We start from the raw sequence: 23,658 nt of genomic DNA, 5'->3' as shown, positions 1-23,658 counted from the left end.
TTTTTTTAAGATTTTATTTATTTATTTGAGAGAGAGAGACAGTGAGAGAGATCATGAGCGAAGAGAAGGTCAGAGGGAGAAGCAGACTCCCCATGGAGCTGGGAGCCCGATGAGGGACTCGATCCCAGGACTCCCGGATCATGACCTGAGCCGAAGGCAGTCGTCCAACCAACTGAGCCACCCCGGCATCCCTGTAACTTTGATTTTAACCGACTTCAAGAAACTTGCTTTCTGTCCCTGAAAATGAATTTGATACATACTTTCTATTAATTTTTTTTTGGAAGTGGGAAAATGTGTTTTACAAACCTCACTGGTTTATTTTGTGCTTGAGATGGACAAATACACTAGAGTGCTGTATGTGCCCTGTGGCATTTCAGGACAGTTTTCTAACATACACAAAAAATCCTTGGTCTAGATTTTATCACCTATTTTCTGTAATTTTTTTTTTTTAAATGTGTTTTGGAATTCAGTTTATAAGGTTTTAGGATGTTAAGTGTGTGAACTGCTTTTCTACCTTTCAGTATATTTGTATTTTTTTTTTTTTAAGATTTTATTTATTTATTTGAGAGAGAGAGAAAGAATGAGAGAGAGAGCATGAGAGGAGAGAGGTCAGCAGGAGAAACAGACTCCGTGGCGAGCAGAGAGCCTGATGGCGGACTCCATCCTGGGACTCCAGGATCATGACCTGAGCTGGAGGGAGTCGCTATTTGTATTGTTTCTTTTCGTTGTCAAAAAGAAGGTAAAAATCTGTGTATTCAGAATTCTTCTGGAGGCTTCATCTCAAAGCTAAGGGTGGTAGGTGAGAGTTCATTTTTGAAATAACCCAACAGATTTCACTTTGTGTGACTCAGTGGATCTTGTTAGTGTCCAGAATTATTCAATGGGTGCTGCTTTTTGTTTCGCCTAGCATTTATATTTTCATTTAGCTAGGCTTTTTCTCATTCTCATTTTTTTTTCTGCTTTGGATGGAAAATTGTCATCAGTGTTTTACAGGGAAAAAAAATAGCGGGGTATTCTTCGTATCCCACATTTCAAGTATTTGGCAAATATCTGGGCTTTCATAGGTTGAGGGATTTGGTTGGTTGGTACATTTTCTCATTTACGTATATGACTAAATATTTAAAGATCCCCTGTCTTCAAGCTAGGATTTACTGTTAGTATTTAGTGTTAGTCAACTTCTTAATGAAAATGTATTTGATTGAAAACATGGCTAATAAAAGTTTTCACTTGGAATAAAATAAAGGATAAGCATTTCATTTTGTAAGCAGCGTAGTTAATTTACAAATATTCCTAACAAATACATTCCAATGGAATGAATGTTGAACAGAGGGAACTTTGCCTAGAAAATGTAACAATGTGGAGATGATGGATTTGGTCCGGTTCCTTATGGCTTCATGTATTGTTCTACTTGTCAGTGAAATACATCAAAAATACATCAGTCCCGCACTGATCGGGTTAGTATATATGTTAACACTGTTGTAGAGCTTGTGGATAAAGGATTTATAAACACTGCTTTATGTTTCTTCAGAGTTGAAGATTACCGAAGAGGTTATTACAAGGTCTCTTCTGCAGAGGATTTGTGCTACTGAATAAGAAAGAAATGTCTTAGTATTACTCCTCTTTAGGATAAAACAAACAAACAAAAATGATAAGCTACTGAAAGCTCTTTATCCTTTCCAGTGAATATTGTGTGTGGTGTGGTGGGGTGTGGGTGAGGGCTGCTCCTCTATTTCTGAGTGGTGTGTGCTGTGCAGTAGAGCGTTTATTCACTGTTTAACAATTTAGTTCCTTCAAAATTAAATTTTGTTTAGTTTTAATCTGTGACACCACTGTTTATTCAAAACTTATGTTTATCCTTCACTAAATTTCCCATGTGTTTCTTCTATTAGAATGTGTAGGACTCTAGGGACCCCTGTGTGGCTCAAGTCAGTTAAGTCTCTACCTTTGGCTCAGGTCATAATGCCAGGGTTTTGTGACCAAGACCCACATCTGTCTCCTTGCTCAGAGGGGAGATGCTGTGCTCTCTGCCTGCTCCCGTGTTTGTGTACTCTCTCTCTCTGACAAATAAGTAAATATAAAATCCAAAAAAAAAAAAAAAAGAGAGAGAGAGAGAGAAAAGAAAAGTGTCTGTAGGACTATAGGTTTTCTTGGTTGTAGCAGAAGAATAACATAAACTTTAAATTTGTTGATTTGAAATAAAGAACATTACATATTTATACACTGCAATATAAGTAAAATTACTACCTTTGAAAGTTAATGCTACATTTTAAAATTAGTGATTTTCCCTCTTATTGCAGTAGATTTTTACACAAAGAAAATTCTCATATTAATTTTTGTGATACAGTATCAAAGTGTTGGGAATGAACTTCTTAAAATTGTCAGAATGCTAATAATATTTTATGCTATTTAAAAATAAGACAAAATGACCTTGCCAGGCATAACAAATGGAATATTTAACTTACATTTCATATTCAGGAATTAGACTTAATGTCACAATGGAATGACAATCTATAAGATTATATTATTGTTAGTGTGATAGTCTAATAATGCCTTGTGCATTTCCCAAGACCAACTCCCTTGCTTTGTTTTCTCTGTGTGACACACAAGAAGGGTCATTGCATTTCGTACCTACATAACTTTCTTCTTCTCGCCTCCAATTCTTTTTTGGCTCAGTTGCAGTTTCCTGGTATTCTGGATGGGAATGATGATATTGCCAAGCTTTTATTGTTTGGGTTTGAAATAAAATGGTACTTTTAAAGCACCAGCACGTGGGAAGCATTCCATAAATGTTAGCAATTATAATCATCTCACCCTAAACAGCTTATTACAGTATCTTCCTCATTAATTCCAGGCTCTTTGATCTTTCTTTCTACTATCTAATATCTTTCACTGTTCCAACAATCTATTGGCTAATGCTTTTTAAGATTAATTTTATTAATATTATTATGTTATTATATTGTGATCTTATATTTTCCTGTATAATTTGGACTATATTCTGAATCTGATTATAATGATATTTCTGATTTGACTATGGCTTAGTTCTGTCTGCCATCTGCTCCTGATTCTCTTGTGAATATATCTTTTTTCCCCCAGCTTTATTGATTTTTAATTGACATACAATATTTTGGAAGTTTAAGGTGTACAGTATGATGATTTGATGCATTTATGCATTATAAAATGATTACTACAATAGGGTTTAACATCTCCATCACCTCATATAATTGCCACTTATTTTTGTGGTAAGAACATTTAAGATCTACTATCTTAGCAACTTTTAAGTATATAATACAGTATTGTTAACTATAATCACTCTTTTGTACACTAGATGCCCAGATCCCCAGAAGTTACTCATCTTATGATTGAATATTTATATCCTTTGACCAATATCCTGCCATTTTTCACCCCATCTCCTAGCAACCACTATTCTCCTGGTTTCTGAGTTTGGCTCTTTTAGATTCTCCATATAAGTGATATCAGACAGTATTTGTCTTTTTTCTTTCCTGTCTCATTTCACTTAGCACAATACACTCAAGATCCACCCATGTTGTCATAAATGGCAGAATTTCCTTCTTTCACGTGACTGAATAATATTTCATTATGTATATAATGAAATTATATACATTATGTATATATAATATATATATATATATTATGAAATATATATATTTCATTATGTATATAATGAAATATATATAATATATGAAATATATATAATATATATTATATAATATATAATAATGAAATATATAATATATGAATATATAATATAGAATGAAATATATAAAATATATGAATATATATTATATGTGTGTATGTGTGTGTGTGTGTGTTTGTGTGTATGCCACATCCTCTTCATCCATTTACCCATCAATAAATGTGTAGATAGTTTTCTTGTGTTGGTCATTAAGATTAATGCTGCAATGAACCTGGAAATGCAGATATTTCTTTGGGATCCTCCCTCAGAACTCTAAATGTATCTTTGTTTGCTCAGAATTTTTGCCTGGAATATTTTACCATTTTTTTCTCCCATATTCACATTTTGTTTCATGCTTAATAACTAGCTCAAGTTTGCTACCTTCAAAAAATCTTCTTTAAACACCCAAGCACATGTTTATCATTCCATAATTTTAAAATCTGTACTATATAATTCACTGTGCTTCATAACATTTTAAGCCTTGCATAGTATGCACATTCTCTAACTACAAGCTTCTGAAGTCCCATGGAGACACTTAGGAAGATTCTCAGTACTTTTGCTCTGAATCATCAGCCCATCTGCCCTACCCTGCTCCGGACTTTCACTCTTCTGATCTTGTTGTCACTGTCCTATAACCATTTGTTTTTAGTAAGGATGGATACCATCTCTTGGTTTTTGGGGACTTAGCAACAGTCACATTATTAATCAGTGTTCTCCAGATTGTTGCTGAGCTATATTGATGAGGAATATAATTTCTAAAACTATGAATTTTATGTATCAAACATCTATTTTTTGGATACACATATGGATCCATATATAAAGACATATATATATATATAGTTATAGTTGTATATTAATATAAAGACATTTTATTATGAGGGATTGACTCATGTAACTATGGATGCTGAGAAATCCTATGATTTGCTGTTTGCAAGCTGGAGGCATAGAAAAGCCAATGACATAGTTCCTGTCCAAACTCGAAGGCCTGATAATCTGGGGAGGCAGTGGTATTAGTCTCAGCCTGAGTTCAGAGGCTTGAGGTCTGCAAGAGCCACTGTTTTCAATCTAAGTCCACGTCCAGCTTCTTGAGAACCGGAAGCACCAGTATCAGAGGGCTGCAGAAGGTAGATATACCAGTTCAAGCTCAGAGCTACTTCATACTTCTTCTGCCTCTTTGTTCTCTTTGAGCCCTCAAAAGATTGGATGATACCCACCTAAATTGGTGAAGGTGATCTTCTTTATTAGTGTACTGAATCAAATGCTCTTTTCCAAAAACACCCTCACAGACATACCCAGAAATATTTCACCAGTTACTTGGGCATCCCTTAGCCCAGTCAAGTTGACACATAAAATTGATCATCACATGCATGAATTTTTACCATCTTCTTGATTTTATGTGGTAACACTCAAGCTCCTTATGCCAGATTTTGAAATCTCATTCTGAATAGTATGAGCCCTAAGTCTGAGATAATCTCCAGTGTGGTGGGAAAATTCAAACAACACCCATGGCTTATGTTTAATAACTCCCAGTGGTCACACTGTAGGTGATCAGTATATATTGAAAATTATATTAGCACATCTTCCTTATTTCTTTGCATTTTATGATTGTTTTTACTGAATTTTTGTTTATCTTAAAGTTATAAATATTACTCCTAAGAATATGTTGAACAGCTACATTTGAGTTTTTGACATATAGAAAACAAACCAGGTAATTGTGAAAAGTGAAAATTGACACAGTTTTAGAAATTTTATCCCTCATGAACATTATTGAAAGATACTGTAGTATATAATTTTATTGAATGTTGAAAAGTTATAACAAGGAGATAGAAATTCATTTATTTAAATACTTGCTACATTTTCTATACATTCTCTGAGTGGACAATTTCCCTCGAAGGCCACCATTTTTGTATAGATAACTTCAAAAAGTAAGATAATGTTACCTTCATGCTGAAGCTCTGTAAGTCAAAAGTATAGCTCAACATTGTTTTATAATATTCCATTCATTAGTACTTTTTGTCCTCTAATTTCAGAAATTTTAAATTTCATGTTTTTTAGGTTTAAAAAAAATTTTTTTTGGTTTGTTTTATTTTATTTTGCTTTGCTTTTGCCCTCAGAACATAATTGCCTTTGGTTATTCATTTAAGGTATCAGTTTTATCTATTACTGTGTTACACTTTATTCAATATTATAATATTTAAATTATATGTATTTTTCGCTGAAATAGAGATGTTGAAATTCAGTGTATTAGAGGTTTACTGGTAGCAGATGTACTTTTCTTTTTTTTTTTTTTTTAAAGATTTTATTCATTTGACAGACAGAGGTCACAAGTAGGCAGAGAGGCAGGCAGAGAGAGAGAGAGGGGAGGAAGCAGGCTTCTCACTGAGCAGAGAGCCCGATGCAGGGCTCCATCCCAGGACTCCGGGATCATGACCTGAGCCAATAGCAGAGGCTTTAACCCACTGAGCCACCCAGGCACCCTAGCAGATGTACTTATAAATATAAGTAGATGATAGGTTGATATTTCATTAGGTTTTAAATGTTATTTTTCCTGCCAAATATTTGGACTCGATTTTCAGAGCACATTTTTTAAAACTTGGATAAATGTACTGGCACGTAAAATGACACAGAAAAAACACATACTTAAGAAAATTTTGTTATAGGCTCTGTTGAAACTCAAAATTGGGAATATATGATTTTTAGCAGCATTAAAGTAATGAAGTATTTTTTAAAGTCATTAGCAATAAGTAAGAGCTAGCCTACTTCCAGATAGTTGTGTCCCTCTCTGTAATTAAGAAATGCCTTTAAAATCATTGCCTTTGGGGCACCTGGGTAGCTCAGTCATTAGGCATCTACCTTCGGCTCCGGTCATGATCCCAGGGTCCTGGGATGGATCCTTGTGTGGGACTCCTTGTTCAGGGGGAAGCCTGCTTCTCCCTCTCCCAGCCGCCACCCCTGCTTGTGTTCCCTCTCTCACCGTCTCTCTCTCTGTCAAATAAATAAACAAAAATTTTAACCAAAAAAAAAAAGGAAAAAAAGGCTACTGAAAATATTTTTTAAAAATAAAAAATAAAATCGTTGGCTTTGATTTACAAATAATTTTACTTCTTTCTTATAGGAAACCCGATCTCTTTCCTTTTCATTTTAAAGTTTTCAAAAAAGCCTTTTTTTCTCAAACTCTTAGGATTATTTGCATGCAGAGAAAAATGTTTTTAGCATCTATTAGTAATCATTTTCCAGTGCTGAAGACTGTATTTATACATATTTATATATAAATTAAATGATATATAATATAATAAAATTATATATATGTACTCATATGTGTATATGTATATAAAATCTGGTGGCTTAAGTGATATTTGAGCAAAGGGATGGTAATGTTAGACTTTCTGCGTGGGTTATTTATAATATTTTTCTTTTATTGATTTGTAATTCTTTCGTATCTGTGTACAAGTTTCAGGGTCCGCCCTTTCTTTGCACATTTCTCCAGTGGCTTGAAACAGTATGTGTTTATTATCTCCCATGGTTTCTTTTAGGTTAAGAATTTGGGAGTAGTTTAAGTAGTTGATTCTGGCTCAGGATCTCATAATTTTGTGGTTCCTGAGCGGAGAGCTTTCTGGTATTTGGAGCATCAGCCACTAAGGTTCCTTACTTGTCTGTCAGAAGAGGGCTCCGTTCTTTACCTGGATCTCTCCATTGGGCTGGTCCAGTGTTCTCTGGTGGTTGGCTTTGCATAGAATGAGTTTTCAAGAGGGGCACAAGCTCCAATATCTTGTTAATGAACAACACTTGGAAATCACATACACTCATTACTATCACATTAGGTCCATTAGAAGTGAGGACCTAAGTAAAGCCCACATTCAAGGGGAAAGCGAAATGGAGGACTTACAAAGAATAGTGAGCATACTTGAAAACTGCTATATGAAGCTCTTTAATAAAACCTATACTCCCTCCCTAGGTTATCATATCTACTTATCTTATCTACTATCTTATTTATTGCTCTACTTCCCAAATTTATGAAGATTTCTTTTCTGAGTCATTAGCCTGTATTCTTCTTACCAGATTACTTCTTACCAGATAACTTCTTACCAGATTGTTTTCATGAAACTATAGCCAGTTGCTTGTGCTTCTTTTTCCTGCCCTCCCTTTTACCTTTCATGTTCAGCCAATCACCAAGTCATGCAATTTTTTTGTTGTTCCTAAATATAGATCAAAAATGTTCCCTGTCACTGTTCGTTTAAAGCAATTATTTTGTCCTTACTGCTAAATTTGTCTTCTATTTTACATTCTTTAAAAAAAATCCTTTAGTGGATTTAATTTTACTTAAATAGACAGGCTTTGGGTTAAAGTACAAAGGTTAAGGGAATGGAAAATAAACGCAAATATAAGCTGTTTTGCTAATATTTTTGTATTCACAGCAAATAAACATACAGAGCAGGCTGAAGATTTCAGTCTCTGCTAAATGGAGATTCGGCTACAGGCTTTATTTTTTGAGTGTATTTTTGAATATGTGGAGTAACTCTTGGAAAAAGGAGGTTTGAACAGGGCATTGAAGGCTTGGTTCAAGGAGATAGGTGCACAGGTACACACGTGCGTGCACATCCCTGCTTGAGTCCTCTGTCCTGTAGTTAAGTTTCCTTACCCTCAAAGCAGTGGTAAGTGGTAGTCAGGTTAGTCAGTTTATTCAGTTGACCTCTTCCTTGAAGAGATACCCAGAGCCCCTCTCTGTGTGACTCCGCGGCGCGCTTCTCCAACATTTCTTCAGTGGCCACTGATATTCCGGCTTCTGTATTCATTCTCCGCTCTATAGATGCTCCCTGCACTACTGCTCTCATGCCCTCCCCATGGTTTTAGTCTGTATTCGACTCCTGAGTCCAACTGAGAGTTGAAGACTTATTTATTTATTTGAGAGAGAGGGAGAGAATGGGGCAGGGGAGCGAGGGAAAGAGAGCACAGGTACTGTGCTGGAGGGGCAGAGGCGAGGGGAGAGAGAATCTCAAGCAGACTCTATGCAGAGGGGAAGCCTCACTCAGGGCTCCATGTCACCGTCCTGAGATCGCAACCTGAGCCCAAACCAGGAATCCCAAGCTTAACTGGCTGGGCCCCCCAGATGCCCCAACAGTTTAACATTTTTAAATGTTCAGTGTTTATCCTGACTCCTTAAACTCAACATGTTAAAATGCAATACATTATACTGTGTTATGCTCTCAACTCACTGAGTGTAGCTGCTCGCCTCTGTGTCTGTGTTTACTGTTATTCTTATTTGTATCCTTTGTTTTAAAATCAGTATCCCAACCGCCACTCCCTTCTTTGAAAACTCCCTTCCAGTGCCCTAGGGTTATCCTAGCAAGCCTCTGAGCCCTGTCCTTCGGGTCCACAAAGAATCATGTGGCTTGTGTTTGGTCACCAGCATTTAGCCCCTGCCTCCACCCCACCTCACATCCCTAGACTGGGATCTTTGTTGTTATCATTCACAATTCACCAAGGACTTTAGGCATTTTGAGTCCAATGTCTCCAAGCAGCTTAATAGTAGAGGTGAGAGTCCCAAGAAAGTCCAGAAGAGGTTTTAACAGCCAACTGGCTGAGGCCTCAGAAAAGAAAACATGAAAGTGATTTGTGCTGACACAAGTGAGCGAGAACAGTGTTATTTAATCCCTAGTCAGGAACACTTTTCGTTAGGTGTGTGCTTGCCGTGGAACTGGGCATTTGTTGAGGTTCCGCCTGTCCGTAGTAGTGAAGCTTCTTTTCATCCAAGCCTCCTGGGTCCCATGGACAGTGGATAGTTCCCTAGTGGGGCATCCTACCTGGTTATCAGATTTTACATCTGAAGGTTTTTCCAATTTATTCAGCTAATACCCATTACACATCTAATGTTAATACTCTGTTCCTTGTTACAGCAGATTAACTCATGGTATAAAAGTGAGTTCAAGGGCCCCTGGGTGGCTCAGTGGGTTAAAGCCTCTGCCTTCTGCTCAGGTTATGATCCCAGGATCCTGGGATCCAGCCCCACGTCGGGCTCTCTGTTTGGCAGGGAGCCTGCTTCCTCCTTTCTCTTTGCCTGCCTCTGTGCCTGTTTGTGATCTCTGTCTGTCAAATGAATAAATAAAATCTTAAAAAAAAAAAAAAAGTGAGTTCAAGAATATGCCTTCTTTGCCCCCAATTATTTCCCCCAAGGCAATATTACCTGAGTACAGCATGTAATAGACAATTCTAGGGACTATCCTGCATTTGTGTTGTTAACATTTCTCATGTCTTAGTTTTTTTCTCTACTAATCAAAATCTCTCCATTGTTAGCACGATAACTGAATGGTTAAAACTAAACAAAACAAAACAAAAACTTTTAACTTAAGCAAATTTTTTTCCATTGGACTTTGGTCGCTGATTAAAGCATTTAGCAACATAATTAAAAGTAATTTAAATAGCTAATTAGATAATGTTATAGTTTCCAGTAATACATTACTTTAAACAAAACATCCATCATTTAGGAGTGCAATTTATCACTGGGTTAGTGATACAAATGCAATTATATGTTAAATGGAAGAAAGCATCCACAAATCAACTTAGGCTCTCTGTAAAAATGGCCAAATACATAACTTTTCTGTAATTCTTACAGGGTCAAAAGATATACATGGAAAATTTTGGCCTCCACATTTTAGTTGGCTTTGTAACTGTCTAGTGTCTGGTTCTAAATCATATTTTTGACAGTTAAGAACCAGAATAAAGCTTTCCCTATGTATACGTTTTGACAAAACTTGACTGATGTATTTAATTAAGCAAATTGTCCACTTAGTCAAACAAATGCTGTAAGTGTATGATTTGCTTATTTGTTTTGTTTTCTTCTTAAATTAACTCATTTTTTAACTTAATTTAACTTTATAGCCAGATCAATTCAATGTTTGGAAGCACTTTCAATGTTATTTTTAAAATAGTTATACCAAAGTTAAGAAACAAATTGCCTTTTAGTATAAAAAATGTCCTGAAAAATTCTGATTTTGAAAACCGTTTATTAAAACTGAAAATAAAACCAAGTCAAAAAAACAACCTCTGTAATTCCATACCTAAGTCATGAAACTGGATCCCCAAATTGGAATACTTTTATTATTCAGTGATTCATTACTTAAAATATTAAATACATTAAGGAAAATACCCTTATCCTTGAAAACTGAAATCTCACTTTTTTTTTTTTAGAAACCTCATTATTAAAAAGAACTTCATGTTTAAACAACCAACTAATTTCAGAATGATAGATAAATAAGGATATTTTATTTTATTTTAAGAAAAATATAAATGTATAGTCCAGAAATTCAGTGTCTCTTTATTGTGGGAATACCCTGTCAAAATGTTGACTCAAGAACAAACTAAAAGTAATGTTACAATCAACCTCTAATTCTGTTAACTTTCTGATGAATGATATGGATGCGTTAGATTCTTGTGTGTGTATATGTGTGTGTGAGAGAGAGAGACAGAGCAAACGAGATGTTGAATAACATCCAGAATGGAATTACTTGAATGTGCTGTTCGTGAACTCTTACGGGACCTGCTCAGAAGTTGTGCATGCAGTGTATGGTACAGTTGTAGCTTCTCCAAAACATTGTAGAAATGAAGCAAAAACTAGTATCATTCTCAATTTTTGAAATAATCTTATGGTTTCACAAACCAAATCAATTTATTTTTTGAAAGGTTATCTATTTTTTGAGAGAGAAAGTGAGCTAGCGCGCCTGAGCAGGGGCAGAGGGAGAGAGAGGAGCAGGGACTCACAGTGGGGCTCGATTCCAGGACTCACGTGTAGTGAGCTGAGCCCAAGGTGATGCTTAACCAACCGAGGCACCCCGACGCCCCCCAAATCAATATTAATGTTAAGTTTCAAGTGACAATATTTATAGCAACAAAATTTCTTTCTCTACCTCCTTTCTATTTTCACTTCATTGTTTCTCCTCTCTTCTTTTATTTTCACATTTTATGCTTTGTAAAAAAGTCACAAGGAAAGTTTCATATATTTATTTAAATTCATATTTTATATATGTACACGTTAGTGAGTTAAATATTAATGCATATTCATAGCTTTCATGTGTGTATCTCTATAATTATTCCTATTATGTGGAAATCAACTTAGTAGATGATTGGTAAACATAATTTAGAATTTCAGTTTTATGCTTTTAAAAGAAAACTTGAGTTTTTACAATTAAACATTTGACTTTCTTTCTAGCGATTATGTTCACAGTCTTGGAGTGGGAAACATAAATTTGACATGAAATGATGGGTAATTCCCTGTGTAAAAATAAGATATATATGTATGTTTAGCAAACATCTAAAGTCAACAAACTAAAAGAACGTATTTGCCACAAATATAAAGTGCCGATTTCTAAAAAGATTTTCTTGTTGAACAAAGAACTTTTACAATAGTGAACCATGTATAAATGTAAGCAAGCAATTCATAAATAAAAGGAATGTGAAAGGTTGATGAACATGAAAATATATTCCATTGTTCAAATAGAATACTGAAAAATTTGTAAGAAGGATATTGTATCACTGTTTGCCTACTACATTAGCAAAATTTAAGGGAATTGGTAATATGTCGTTTTGAAATGAAAGGTGCTGTTGGTAGAACTATACCTGTTTATTAAGTTCTTTAGATATCTAGTTGTTGATTTTTGCCAAGCTTGAAATATATTTTCCCTTTGGTCCATCAGTTTCATTTATAAAAATATACTATAGGGGCGCCTGGGTGACTCAGTTGGTTGGACGACTGCCTTCGGCTCAGGTCATGATCCTGGAGTCCCAGGATCGAGTCCCGCATCAGGCTCCCAGCTCCATGGGGAGTCTGCTTCTCCCTCTGACCTTCTCCTTGCACATGTTCTCTCTCACTGTCCCTCTCTCAAATAAATAAATAAAATTTTTAAAATATATATATATATATATATGTATTATAAAATATATTTGGTTTTCTAAAATATTTTAGCTATGGTACACAAATATTTTTATACTTCCTTACAGTACTCTGACAAAAACACATGGACATTCCCAAATGCTCATCACTGTAAGATATATTATATAAGGTTTAGAGGTATATAGAAGGCAGCCATTAAAAATGAGGACTACAAAAAAAAAAAACGAGGACTACAATACAGAAATGAAAAGACATGTTCATTAAAGGAATAAATAAAATAAATCAAGGTATCAAACAACATGTATAGTGTACTACTACCTGAATGAACTATAAAGAAGGGCAGGAGGAAACATATAATATCTTCATTGTTCTTCATTTTTCTATAGAAAATTCTAATAGGAAGGTCACCGCAATGTTAACTGGTTATCTCTTGACAGTGGGGGAGGGTGTGTGGAGAGAGCTGAAGGAAAATTTAATTTTTCTTGATATAAATCTCTATTTTCCTAAAGAACACTTATTATCAGTGTATTTACATTATAAAGTATACTGATTATGTTAGTTAATACTGAAAAATGAAACATGTTTTAAAATGAAAATAGAATCCTTAAGATTATATAAATAAAACAAAAATGCGATTTTGTTGGATGACTCAGTGGTAAAACATCTACCTTGGGCTCTTGTCAGGATCCCAGTGTCCTGGGATGGAACCCTGCCCGGGGCTCCCTGCTCAGTTGGGGAGGCTGCGTCTCCCTATCCCTCTGGTGTTTCCCTGCTTGTGCTTTCTCTCTGTCTCCCTCTTTCTCTGTCAAATAAATAAATAAAATCTGTTTTAAAAATGCAATTTTTGGTAATAGTTTCCATAACACAAAATGAAACAAGGCACACACAATACCCCTGGGGTTTTCCTGAGAATCTCTACGCACGCGATAATATTTCTACAGAGACTTTACCTCATATACCAGCCAAAGTTTTAGAAAATCTGAGTGTTCTTTTTCTTTTATTTATAAGAAAACTGTGTTAGGTAAGGTTTTATGAAATAGCTATTACTCTGAGATTTTTAAAAATCTCATAAAGTGACTAAAGTGAAAAATATTCTATTTTAATTAAAATGGTTAATTGCAACTGGTTTGTTTTTTTGGTATTAGTTTATCCCAAACACTGGAAAAGCAAACACATGTGCTTTTCCTTCGTATGTAATAAAGATGACTTAACATTTCTTCCTTTTCCTTCCGGTAGCTTTCAGCCGTGCCCCAATTCCGATGGCTGTGGTCCGCAGAGAGCTGTCTTGTGAGAGCTACCCCATAGAGCTCCGCTGTCCAGGAACAGATGTCATCATGATAGAAAGTGCCAACTATGGAAGGACTGATGACAAAATTTGTGACTCTGACCCTGCTCAGATGGAGAACATACGATGCTATCTGCCAGATGCCTATAAGATTATGTCTCAAAGGTATGATATTTTTTTGCGTGTGCATTTAGTATAAATTCTTAACCATGAGTCTGTGTGACATACTGAGCATAGGTAAGAACACAAATAGCATTATATATTTTAGAATTTTTCAATTTAACTGGTTTCCCATATCACTAAAAGGCTAGCATTAGAGATTGCAAATGGCATTTGAAAGTTATTAAAATTTATTAGATTATTATTAAGTTTGATCATGTATTCTGACTTTTCTAGAACTGGGATCAATAGCTAAAAAACTGAATTTATTTTTCACAGTTTCCAAAACAGACTTTTGTAATTCTCTCCAGAAATTATAGAAAAATTATTTTACTGCTAATAAATATTTTCTGTCAGTGTATGAAAAAAATGAAAGTTAATAGATAATTTTTATAACCACTAATCAAAGTGTAATGAAAGACTATTGATTAATGATTATTTGGCCTTGAAAAACAATGAAAAAGTATTATTTTGTTATCTAGTATATAATGTAATTCATTTAAGCTATTCAAAATATTACCATATTCAAATAATATAACTTAAGTTATCATATAATATCACTGGATAAGGAAAATAAGGTCTTCAATTCTAACAAAACTGGTCAATGGGAATCCATACTATGAAAGGTTTAAATTATACTAAGATTTCTTGATAAATTAGCTAAATATTATATATATATATATATATATATATCTTAAATATTTGTTCAATATTACTATGATTTCTTAGAAATTAGTGAAGTCATTCATTTACTATAAGCCTTCATATTTTCTGAGTAAATATGCTCACAGAGTAACTTTAAAATAATGAATAAATTACTTATTTAGTAAATATTTTTTTTCAGTAGGATTTCTATTTAGCCAACTATTTTCTTCTATTATTTAAGTAAGGAGTTCTTAAAATACAGGGGAAATCATGGCATATGTAAAAATCCACAAATTCAAGTATATAAAACAAGAACAATAGTTCTCGAGGCTTATCTTTCTTGTGCTTGAGAAAGCCTGCATTATTTTTAGATTTTTGTCTAAAATTCTGATGATTAAAATGCTGATATATATCTTTGTGTATGATTAATATATTGATAGTATCTTATTTTTTATAAATAATTATATAAATTGTTACTAGAAATTATAACATGCCCAGTTTTTGATGATCAAAACATCTGTAGTGTACTTGAAGGATGATGGTCTCTCTGGGCAAATCTGAGGGCTTTTGTTTGTCTATTTCTAAAATGCTAATTCATGCTAAGGTGAATATTAATGAGAAATAAGGTTTTTAAATTGGGGATTCCGTGTGATGGAACTTTGGTTGCATTTGGTTCTTCTTGTGTGGCTCTTTCCTTGTTATATCTCATTTTGTGTCTCTTTTTGTTACACATTTGACATGCCGCCAAGTATGGTTAAATTCTCTGATGTTATGCCTAAAAGAAATCTAATTAATTCATGATGTGTAGATGTTATAATGGTGTCTGTCCTGAGTGGTTTTCCATGTGGAGTATGAATGAGCATTAAGACTAAATGGTTATTTTATTTTATTTATTTCTGCCAGACTCAACAAACAAAAAAATAGATTCTTTGAATCCATTTGAGGTGTGGGTTGAGGAGGAAATTCTGCTTTTCTGTGATTAGCTTTTCATTTTAAATGTGGCAGAAGCATTAACTTCAGTAGCTCTTTGATCTCTTTATGATTTTCAATGAAATTGTTTTAATCCTTTTATTGATATTATTAATGGCTCCCAAAATAAGTCCTTAATCTTATAATTATTGCAAAAAATAGTTACAATGGATCCTCTCAAGCTGCTGAATTATATGGGATGTGTCTGTAAAGTGACAAATCTGAAGAGTAAAATTGCTTTAAGCACCCTGAGTGAATCATTTGTGGAAGCCCCCTGGTGGTTTCTCAAGTAAGAGTTGTCAGCTCAAATAACTGTGGTTAATTCTGCATGGAGGCGAATTCTTTGGTTGTATTTGGACTGTTAAATACACTACATTTATACTTGCCCAAATTAAATGCTTTTGACTCTTAGAAGAAATCAGGTTCTATCTTGTAAGTTCCCAAGAGATGAGATAGCCATGTCCGCTTCGGCTGCTTTATAATTAGTGAACTTTCACTGTTTTGCCAGTGACAGCATATTAAATAATGCTAATAATTTCTAATTATGATGTGGATGTATCATAATAATAACAATACGGAGAGCTTCAATGATCCATTTTAATTTAGATTATAATGGGGAAACTTCTAAGAGATATTTAGATAGTTACTGCTTTCGCTCATTTAAAGTTCTAAAAATACATTGTATCAATGTCTAAACATTTTTAAGTGTGTCTCTGGATCGGAGAATTATATTACAAAATACAAAATGTTTTCATGTATCCTTGTATAACCGTGTTAAACAGCCTTCGTAACTCACTTCAGCCTCATAAATTAGATGTGTCACAGGCAAGGACAGACATGAAATAGTTTTCAAGTAGATGTTTGAATACACATTGAACAAATACATAAATAAAACTGTATAATAAAATTTAGTTTTGCATGAAAAACTGGGGACTTGTTTCAAAAGGGTATGGCTTAATGTCCATATTTTTCCCCAGTAGAACTTTGCCGTCTGAAACCTTCTCTAGAGAAACCAGACCCTTCACCGTCTGGTGGAAGACACCTTGTTTTCTCAGATCCAAGTGTGTTCTGTCGTCATTTTGCCTTCATCCCCTCTGGAAGTTCTGTGCTTTTTTTCTTCTTTCATTATCCTACTAGAAGATTTATTAAAATGTCAGAACACATTTCCTTATCCTTCTCAGAACTTCTGTTTTCACTCACTCGTTATTGACTGCATCTTCTTTATTGCCCCTAAACATTAAAGAACCCGCATTATCCCACCCCAGAGACATCTTGTCTAAAGTAAATTGCAGGCTTCTAGAGGGCAGACCTTCTGTTGATTTTACCTAAAACTACTTTCTGATGTTTAATGGTGTGTAAATAAATAACTAAATGTGCTCTCTGATGGTGTCATGCAACTTAAAATCTTAATTCTATTATCTGAGTGATTTTTGCTGGTTCTATTTTACATTTACACGTTTCAGAGATTTGAAAAATGGTACATACAGCTTTAGAACCGAAATGTGAAAAATGACTGTTGGCAACTGATAACTGCAAAAATTTTACATTTTGAATGCAGCTGAGGTTTCGCGTTATCTTCAGCTATTAATGGAAATATTTCCATTTTTAACTCCACCAACACTTGAAATTCCGCAACGTGCAGTGCCCCGTGACAACTTTGAAGTTTGGTGGATGAGTAAGCCAGGCATGGTTCCTGCCCACACACCTATAGCTTTTTGGCAGATAATACACAAACAGCTAGATTATTTGCTCGGTGTTTTATTTTTACATCATTTATGTTTATTGAGGAGTTGAAAAAAAGGAGGAAAGCTCTTTTGGCCAGATAATATTAAAGAGTGTTCACTGGAGAGGGAAGGTTCAGCTAGTCCTTGAAGGATGGCAGCATTGGTGGAACCGGAAGAGACCAAAGTGATATTAGATTTATAATATATTAGATATATAAGATATATGAGGCATATAAGGTACCCAAAGAGCATGAGGGAAACAGATTCCCTTCAATGACCTCTCACCCAGCCTCTTCTGCCATGGCTTCCAAAGCTTATTTGAGCCTGCTCTGCACTATCTCATCTCTCAAAAGCCTCTTTGAAATGTGCCACTTCCTGAGGCAAGCACCCCACCAACCTCCCCAGAGACTGAGTTCACATGCTCTTAAGAAACCTCGATAAACTGATGATAAACTAGCTTCACGCTATCCCCCTTGTCAGTACAAAGTCCTGTTGGAGTTCTTCTTAGTAGTTGGACAAAATCGCCATCTAAATGCGGGAAGTTTGGGTATCATATGACTTCCTCATGTCATCTTTTTGGACACATATTTTAAATATGTGGTGTAACAGTATTACTTTATGTGGAATTGTTTCTATTATTCAAATTGAAAAGGCATTTGTGAACAGGTATATATGTGTGTGTATATAGTGTACATTTATTGAGGTTTAATACACATATGGAAATCTGCACATATCATAAATATCTACAACTCAGTGGATTTTCACAAACTGAGCTCAGGTTAAGACATAGAACTTTAACAGCATCTCAAAGGTGTTCCTTTAAACTCTGCACCAGCCATACTCCACGCTTTGCCCCAAGTTTTACTGCTGTTGAGTTTCTAATACCTTGTTTTGCCCATTCTACAATTTAAATATATGAATTCATATGGCATATGTTTTTTGGTGTCTGGCTTCTCTCACTCATTACATTCATCTTTTAATATAATATTGTTGAGACATTTTTATATATCATGTATTGTTTATCATATTTTATATATCATATAACATATATATCGTATAACCCACTCACTTGAAGTATAATGATATATTAAGTAAATTTGCCAGTTTACCAACATCACCATAACTCAGTTTTAGAATATTTCCATCACCACATTAAGATCCTGATGCCCAGGGACACCTGGGTGGCTCAGTGGGTTAAAGTCTCTGCCTTCGGCTCAGGTCATGGTCCCAGGGTTCTGGGATCGAGCCCCACATCCGGCTCTCTGCTCAGCAGGGAGCCTGCTTCCCCCTCTCTCTCTGCCTGCCTCTCTGCCTACTTGTGATCTCTGTCTGTCAAATAAATAAATAAAATCTTTAAAAAAAAAAAAAAAAGACCCTGATGCCCATTACGGATAATACCCCCATCTCCTTCCCACACCACACAATGTAAATAAATACATTTTCTCTATATATGTCTATTCTTAATGCATTGTTTTAAGCTAAAAATTGAATGTTTTAAAAAGGTTTTATTTATTTATTTGACAGACAGAGATCACAAGTAGGCAGAGAGGTTTGGGGGGTGGGGCTCAGGCTTCCTGCTGAGCAGAGAGCCTGATGTGGGGCTCAATCCCAGGACCCTGGGATCATGACCTGAGTTGAAAGCAGAGGCTTTAACCTACTGAGCCACCCAGGTGCCCAAAAGTGAATTTTTAAAATCAGATTAGATTTATTGGGCATTTCAGTGGGTACAGTATAAAAGAAAAAGCAGTTATTTCTGGAAACATGGATATAAATATGTTTCTTGCATCCTGAATTCTTTTGGAATCAAAGATCATAATCTAGACATTTAATAAATACCCTCTTTAGATTTTCCTGTCGAGTGAGATGTTAAATATGTAAAGTAAGAGGATTTTTTTTCTACTTAAATGAGTGATCGGAGTTTTACTTTTAATCTTCTACCAGCATTTTATCAAGGTTACATTGTCATATGTCCTTAGTCACAGTGGGAACATGCAAAAAAAGAGAGTGGGGGAGGGGGTGAGGAAGGGAAGAAAGCAGAAAGAAAGTTGTTTCTCACCCTTCTGGAAAAGTTAGATTTCAGTTTATATCGGTACCACTACAGGGGATTTTATAGCTGACAAAAAGATCTTGGTTTTTGTTGTATTCAATCCCGGTGAGGTTAAGAATTCTTACAATAGCTGTCGAAGAAGAAATGTCAGTGGCAGTTTCTGTGTGTACATAACTGAATAAATGTTCTGCAATAACTGTGCATATATATATATATATATATATGTATGAGTTTTTCAATTTTAGTATTCTCCTTCATTCCTTTAACAGAATTATTACATTATATCTTGCGTTTCTCTTATGAATTATAACAGATCAAAAATAATCCCTCCTATCAGGGATTTTCCATTGACTGTTCTATGCAGTAAAAAGAACAGATAGGCATAGAAACTATAATATATAACTCTTTGCCTTAAGAATTACTCTTTGTGTGCATGTTTATTAAGGAGAAAAGGAAACGAAATGTAGGAAGGAAGGAAGATAAATCTCATTATCAAATCTGAAATGTAGAGAATATGGAGAAGCTGGGAATTTCCTGTCTGGAAGACATTTACCTCTTTGTTAATATATCAGCCCATTTCAATTCTGAGAACACATTTGATAATGTCTTACTGAAATGCTTGCAGTATTGCTTGCTATTCATTTAAGTTTGAATGAAATTATATTGCATATGTCTGCTTTGAAACTTAAGAGTTTAGTAAGTGATTAAACTATTTCAGGATAGGTTAGGATAAAAGCTAAAGGGAATCTTGTTGGCTGTCTCTTCCAGAACTTGGGAAATATTAACTCTTCATGCAGCCGTTCTCAAAGTATGGTTCATGGGAATTTGAAATTCCTGAGTTTTTTCCAGGGATCCACAAGGTCAAAACTATTTTCATAATACCTCTAACTTATTGTTTGCCTATTTCATTGTATTAGATATAGCCACTGATTGTGTCAAAGCAATGGTAGGTAAATCTGATGCCATCTTAGCAGAGACCAAGACTGTAGAAATAATTTACTTTGAAAAATTTCTCAGTTTTAATTTCTGACATGGCGCATAATAACATAACTTACACAAACTGATAATCTTTGAGAATCTTATTTATATTAAGAGTTAAAGAGGTCACGAGACAAAAGGGTAGAAGAATTGATGTTTCAGCAAATATGTTTTTTTCATTTCTGCTTATGGCTGAACATTAGTTATGTTTGTCTTTATTCTTTTATGTTGCATAATACTGAGTTTTAAAATCATCTGGAGTTTTCTTCATGAGTGAATGATTATTTTTATTGAAGTATAGTTGACATATAATATTGTATTAGCTTCAGGTATGTAACAAGGCGACTCAACAATTATATTATCTTATGAAATGCTCATCATGGTAATGGTAAGTGTACTTGCCATCTGTCGCCATTCAAAGTCATTACAGTATGGTTGACTGTATCCCCTAAGCTCATTTGATTTATAAAATCTAAGAATCACTTTTTTTTTTTTCATTTGTAGTGAATGATCACATTAGCTGTTTCCCGATCTCCAGTTTTTTAGGTACTTTTACACTTTGTGGTCAGTCTGTAGAACTTGACATCTTGAGGAAAATGTTTAAAAGATATCACCAAGGAAAGAAATATAGTTTTCTGAAAAGGGGAGATAAAATTTTCTCTTTATCTATACAGGATAAAAACACTGTAGTAATCAACTTCAGTATAGCTTAAATTCATATGGAAAAGGACGAAGCAGGTTATGAACATCAATTCTGTCACTGGTTAAATTGGATACCACAGGACTCTGGAAGAGTATAAGTTCTGATGAGATTTAACAGACATTCAGAATAATACCTCAGTTGCCTTGTCATTACGGTGATTTTAAAGATTGCTAAGGCTACTGGGGTGTGGATCTCAAAATATTTTTTACTGCCTTTTATGTTTCATTTTACTGATGAGGAGGCTGAGGTACATGGTGTTTAAGAAATTCACTTAAAATTACTTGATATATGATGGTATAAATGTGACTGCTCCTTTTGGCCACAAAGCCCATGATTTTTTTTTTTTTTTTAGCCTTTTTTTTTTCCTTCTCAGACACATTTTAAAAATATTCAAAAATTTTTAAAAATATTTTGAAAATATTTAAAAATATTTAAAAATCATTTTGGTTATCAGAAAGATTCTTTTCATTTCTTAGTACATTAGAAAGAGTAAGATTCAAATCCATACATAAAATATATATAGTCCAATTAATCATTTGTTGGTTAAAGAAGAGTAAAGTTTTAATAAGAAACCAACCTTACAAAATTCATCAATATAACCATTGAGTTAGATTTTTAGGAAAATATCCTTTCCTTGCCTGCTGATTATTTAGGCATTTTACCTCTAGCTGTAGTTTTAATATTCAGGGTATAATATGCCTTGTATAAATAGGAAATATATTGTTACTGGTAATAATAATACCTATATACATTTGTTGTGTCCTTTTTTTTTTTTAAGATTTTATTTATTTATTTGACAGAGATCACAAGTAGGCAGAGAGGCAGACAGAGAGAGAGGGGAAAGTAGGCTCCCTGCTGAGCAGAGAGCCTGATGCAGGACTCGATCCCAGGACCCTGAGATCGTGACTTGAACCGAAGGCAGAGGCTTAACCCACTGAGCCACCCAGGCGCCCCTGTTGTGTGCTTCTTATTTGACATAAACTCTGGTAAAGAATTCACGTTTCATTAGCTCTTCAATTCTTCCCCATAACCCTAAGCAACACCTGTTGTTATCACTCCCATTGTACTAATGTGGTAGTGAAAACACATAGGAATTTACTTGCTGAAGAATTTAAGTCCGTACACTGTCTTATTTGGGAGATTTAAGACTTTGTCCATTATAGCAAGGGTGATAAAATGACAAGGTATTTAAAATGCTTAAGAACTATGCTCTTGATGATGATCATGAAGGTGAGAAAAGAAACTCATTTATTCTTATGCGAGCATTCAACCAAAGATTGGATTAGTTTGGCTCAGGTTTTATCCATATCCAATTACAGCCAGATGCAAATATTTTTTATTGACGTTTTTGGTAGAAATAATTTAATTATTGTGAATCCGAAGGTCTCGAGACTCTCAGCTTCTTTTTTATTTGAATCAATTGTGTTTATGAGGTGCTTTAGATAATTTAATGCTTCTTGGAAAAACAAGCATTGCCACGACAGAGCTGATTGTATAACTAATACTAAATATTCATCTCTAACTATTTTATGAGCAAGATTTTTTTGAGAACTTCCTGTAAGCCAGACAATGTTCTAAGCACTTTATATGAATTAACACATTTAATTCTTCCCTTACTCCTGTGTAATGGATGCTGTTGTCATTCTTCAGTAATGGTGGAATTAAGGCACACAGAGTTTAATTAACATCCAAAAGTTACATCGGATCTCCAAAGCCGAAATGTTAACCTAGGCGGTCCCGCTCTAAAATCCATAACTATTGCAATCCATCGCCTTGTGTGCTCTGTCTAAAATGTGCACTATTTTTTTATAAAAGAGACTAAGCTATAAAACAAGTGTGAACCAGTCCCTTTTACTGAAAAGAACATATACATGTGTCTATGTCTGAGTGTATAGGTTCATCCCCCACACACATGCGCTATTAGTGGTTGCCTATCTTTTTCACATACAAATAATGAAAACATGGTATGGAACTTATTAAATGGAACTTATTAAATGATATGACATTTATTTAGATTCTGCCTTAGGATAACTTTTCAGGCAAAAACAGTTGAGTACTTGTGAAGAAATATTTAGTTTAAAAAAAAAAAAAAAACCTGGAGCGCCTGGGTGGCTCAGTGGGCTAAGCCTCTGCCTTCAGCTCAGGTCATGGTCTCAGGGTCCTGGGATCGAGCCCCACATTGAGCTCTCTGCTCAGCAGGGAGCCTGCCTACCTTCCTCTCTCTCTCTGCCTGCCTCTCTGCCTACTAGTAATCTCTGTCTGTCAAATAAATAAATAAAATCTTAAAAAAAAAAACCTATGAAATAAGATTTTGTTTTTAACATTTTGGACTTTGTGGCAACACAGTTAACTATAGCACTACTTCAGTAAAAATAAAAACAAACACTGGTTATGATGGGGAATAAGTTGAAATTTACATGGCATATGAAAATAAAATAAAATGAATGTCAATATGTAAACTATGGAACAGGGAAGGCTCATGAGTTAGAAACTAAATACATCACATGAGTACTTTGAAATACTTGTAAATGAGAAAATATATCATGCCAGCCTTTCTTAATTAAACTTGA

The 23,658-nt window shown here is 34.6% G+C and overlaps 1 protein-coding gene across 35 annotated transcripts in view; it reads left to right on the top strand.

The window, feature by feature from the left end:
• Positions 1-23,658, top strand: part of ADGRL3 (adhesion G protein-coupled receptor L3) — an 820,407-nt gene that overhangs the window by 375,516 nt on the left and 421,233 nt on the right. For all 35 annotated transcript variants that reach the window (XM_082727882.1, XM_082727890.1, XM_082727888.1 and 32 more), the window contains one exon: positions 13,815-14,028. In XM_082727882.1, coding sequence (XP_082584008.1) covers positions 13,815-14,028 — 214 coding nt within the window. The remainder of the gene's footprint in view (positions 1-13,814; positions 14,029-23,658) is intronic.

This window comes from Mustela nivalis (genome assembly GCF_964662115.1).
Source record: "Mustela nivalis genome assembly, chromosome: 4".
In the NCBI taxonomy this organism is placed as follows: domain Eukaryota; kingdom Metazoa; phylum Chordata; class Mammalia; order Carnivora; family Mustelidae; genus Mustela; species Mustela nivalis.
The sequence above is the reverse complement of the archived record's forward strand: the minus strand, read 5'-3'. Positions and strand labels throughout refer to the sequence as shown.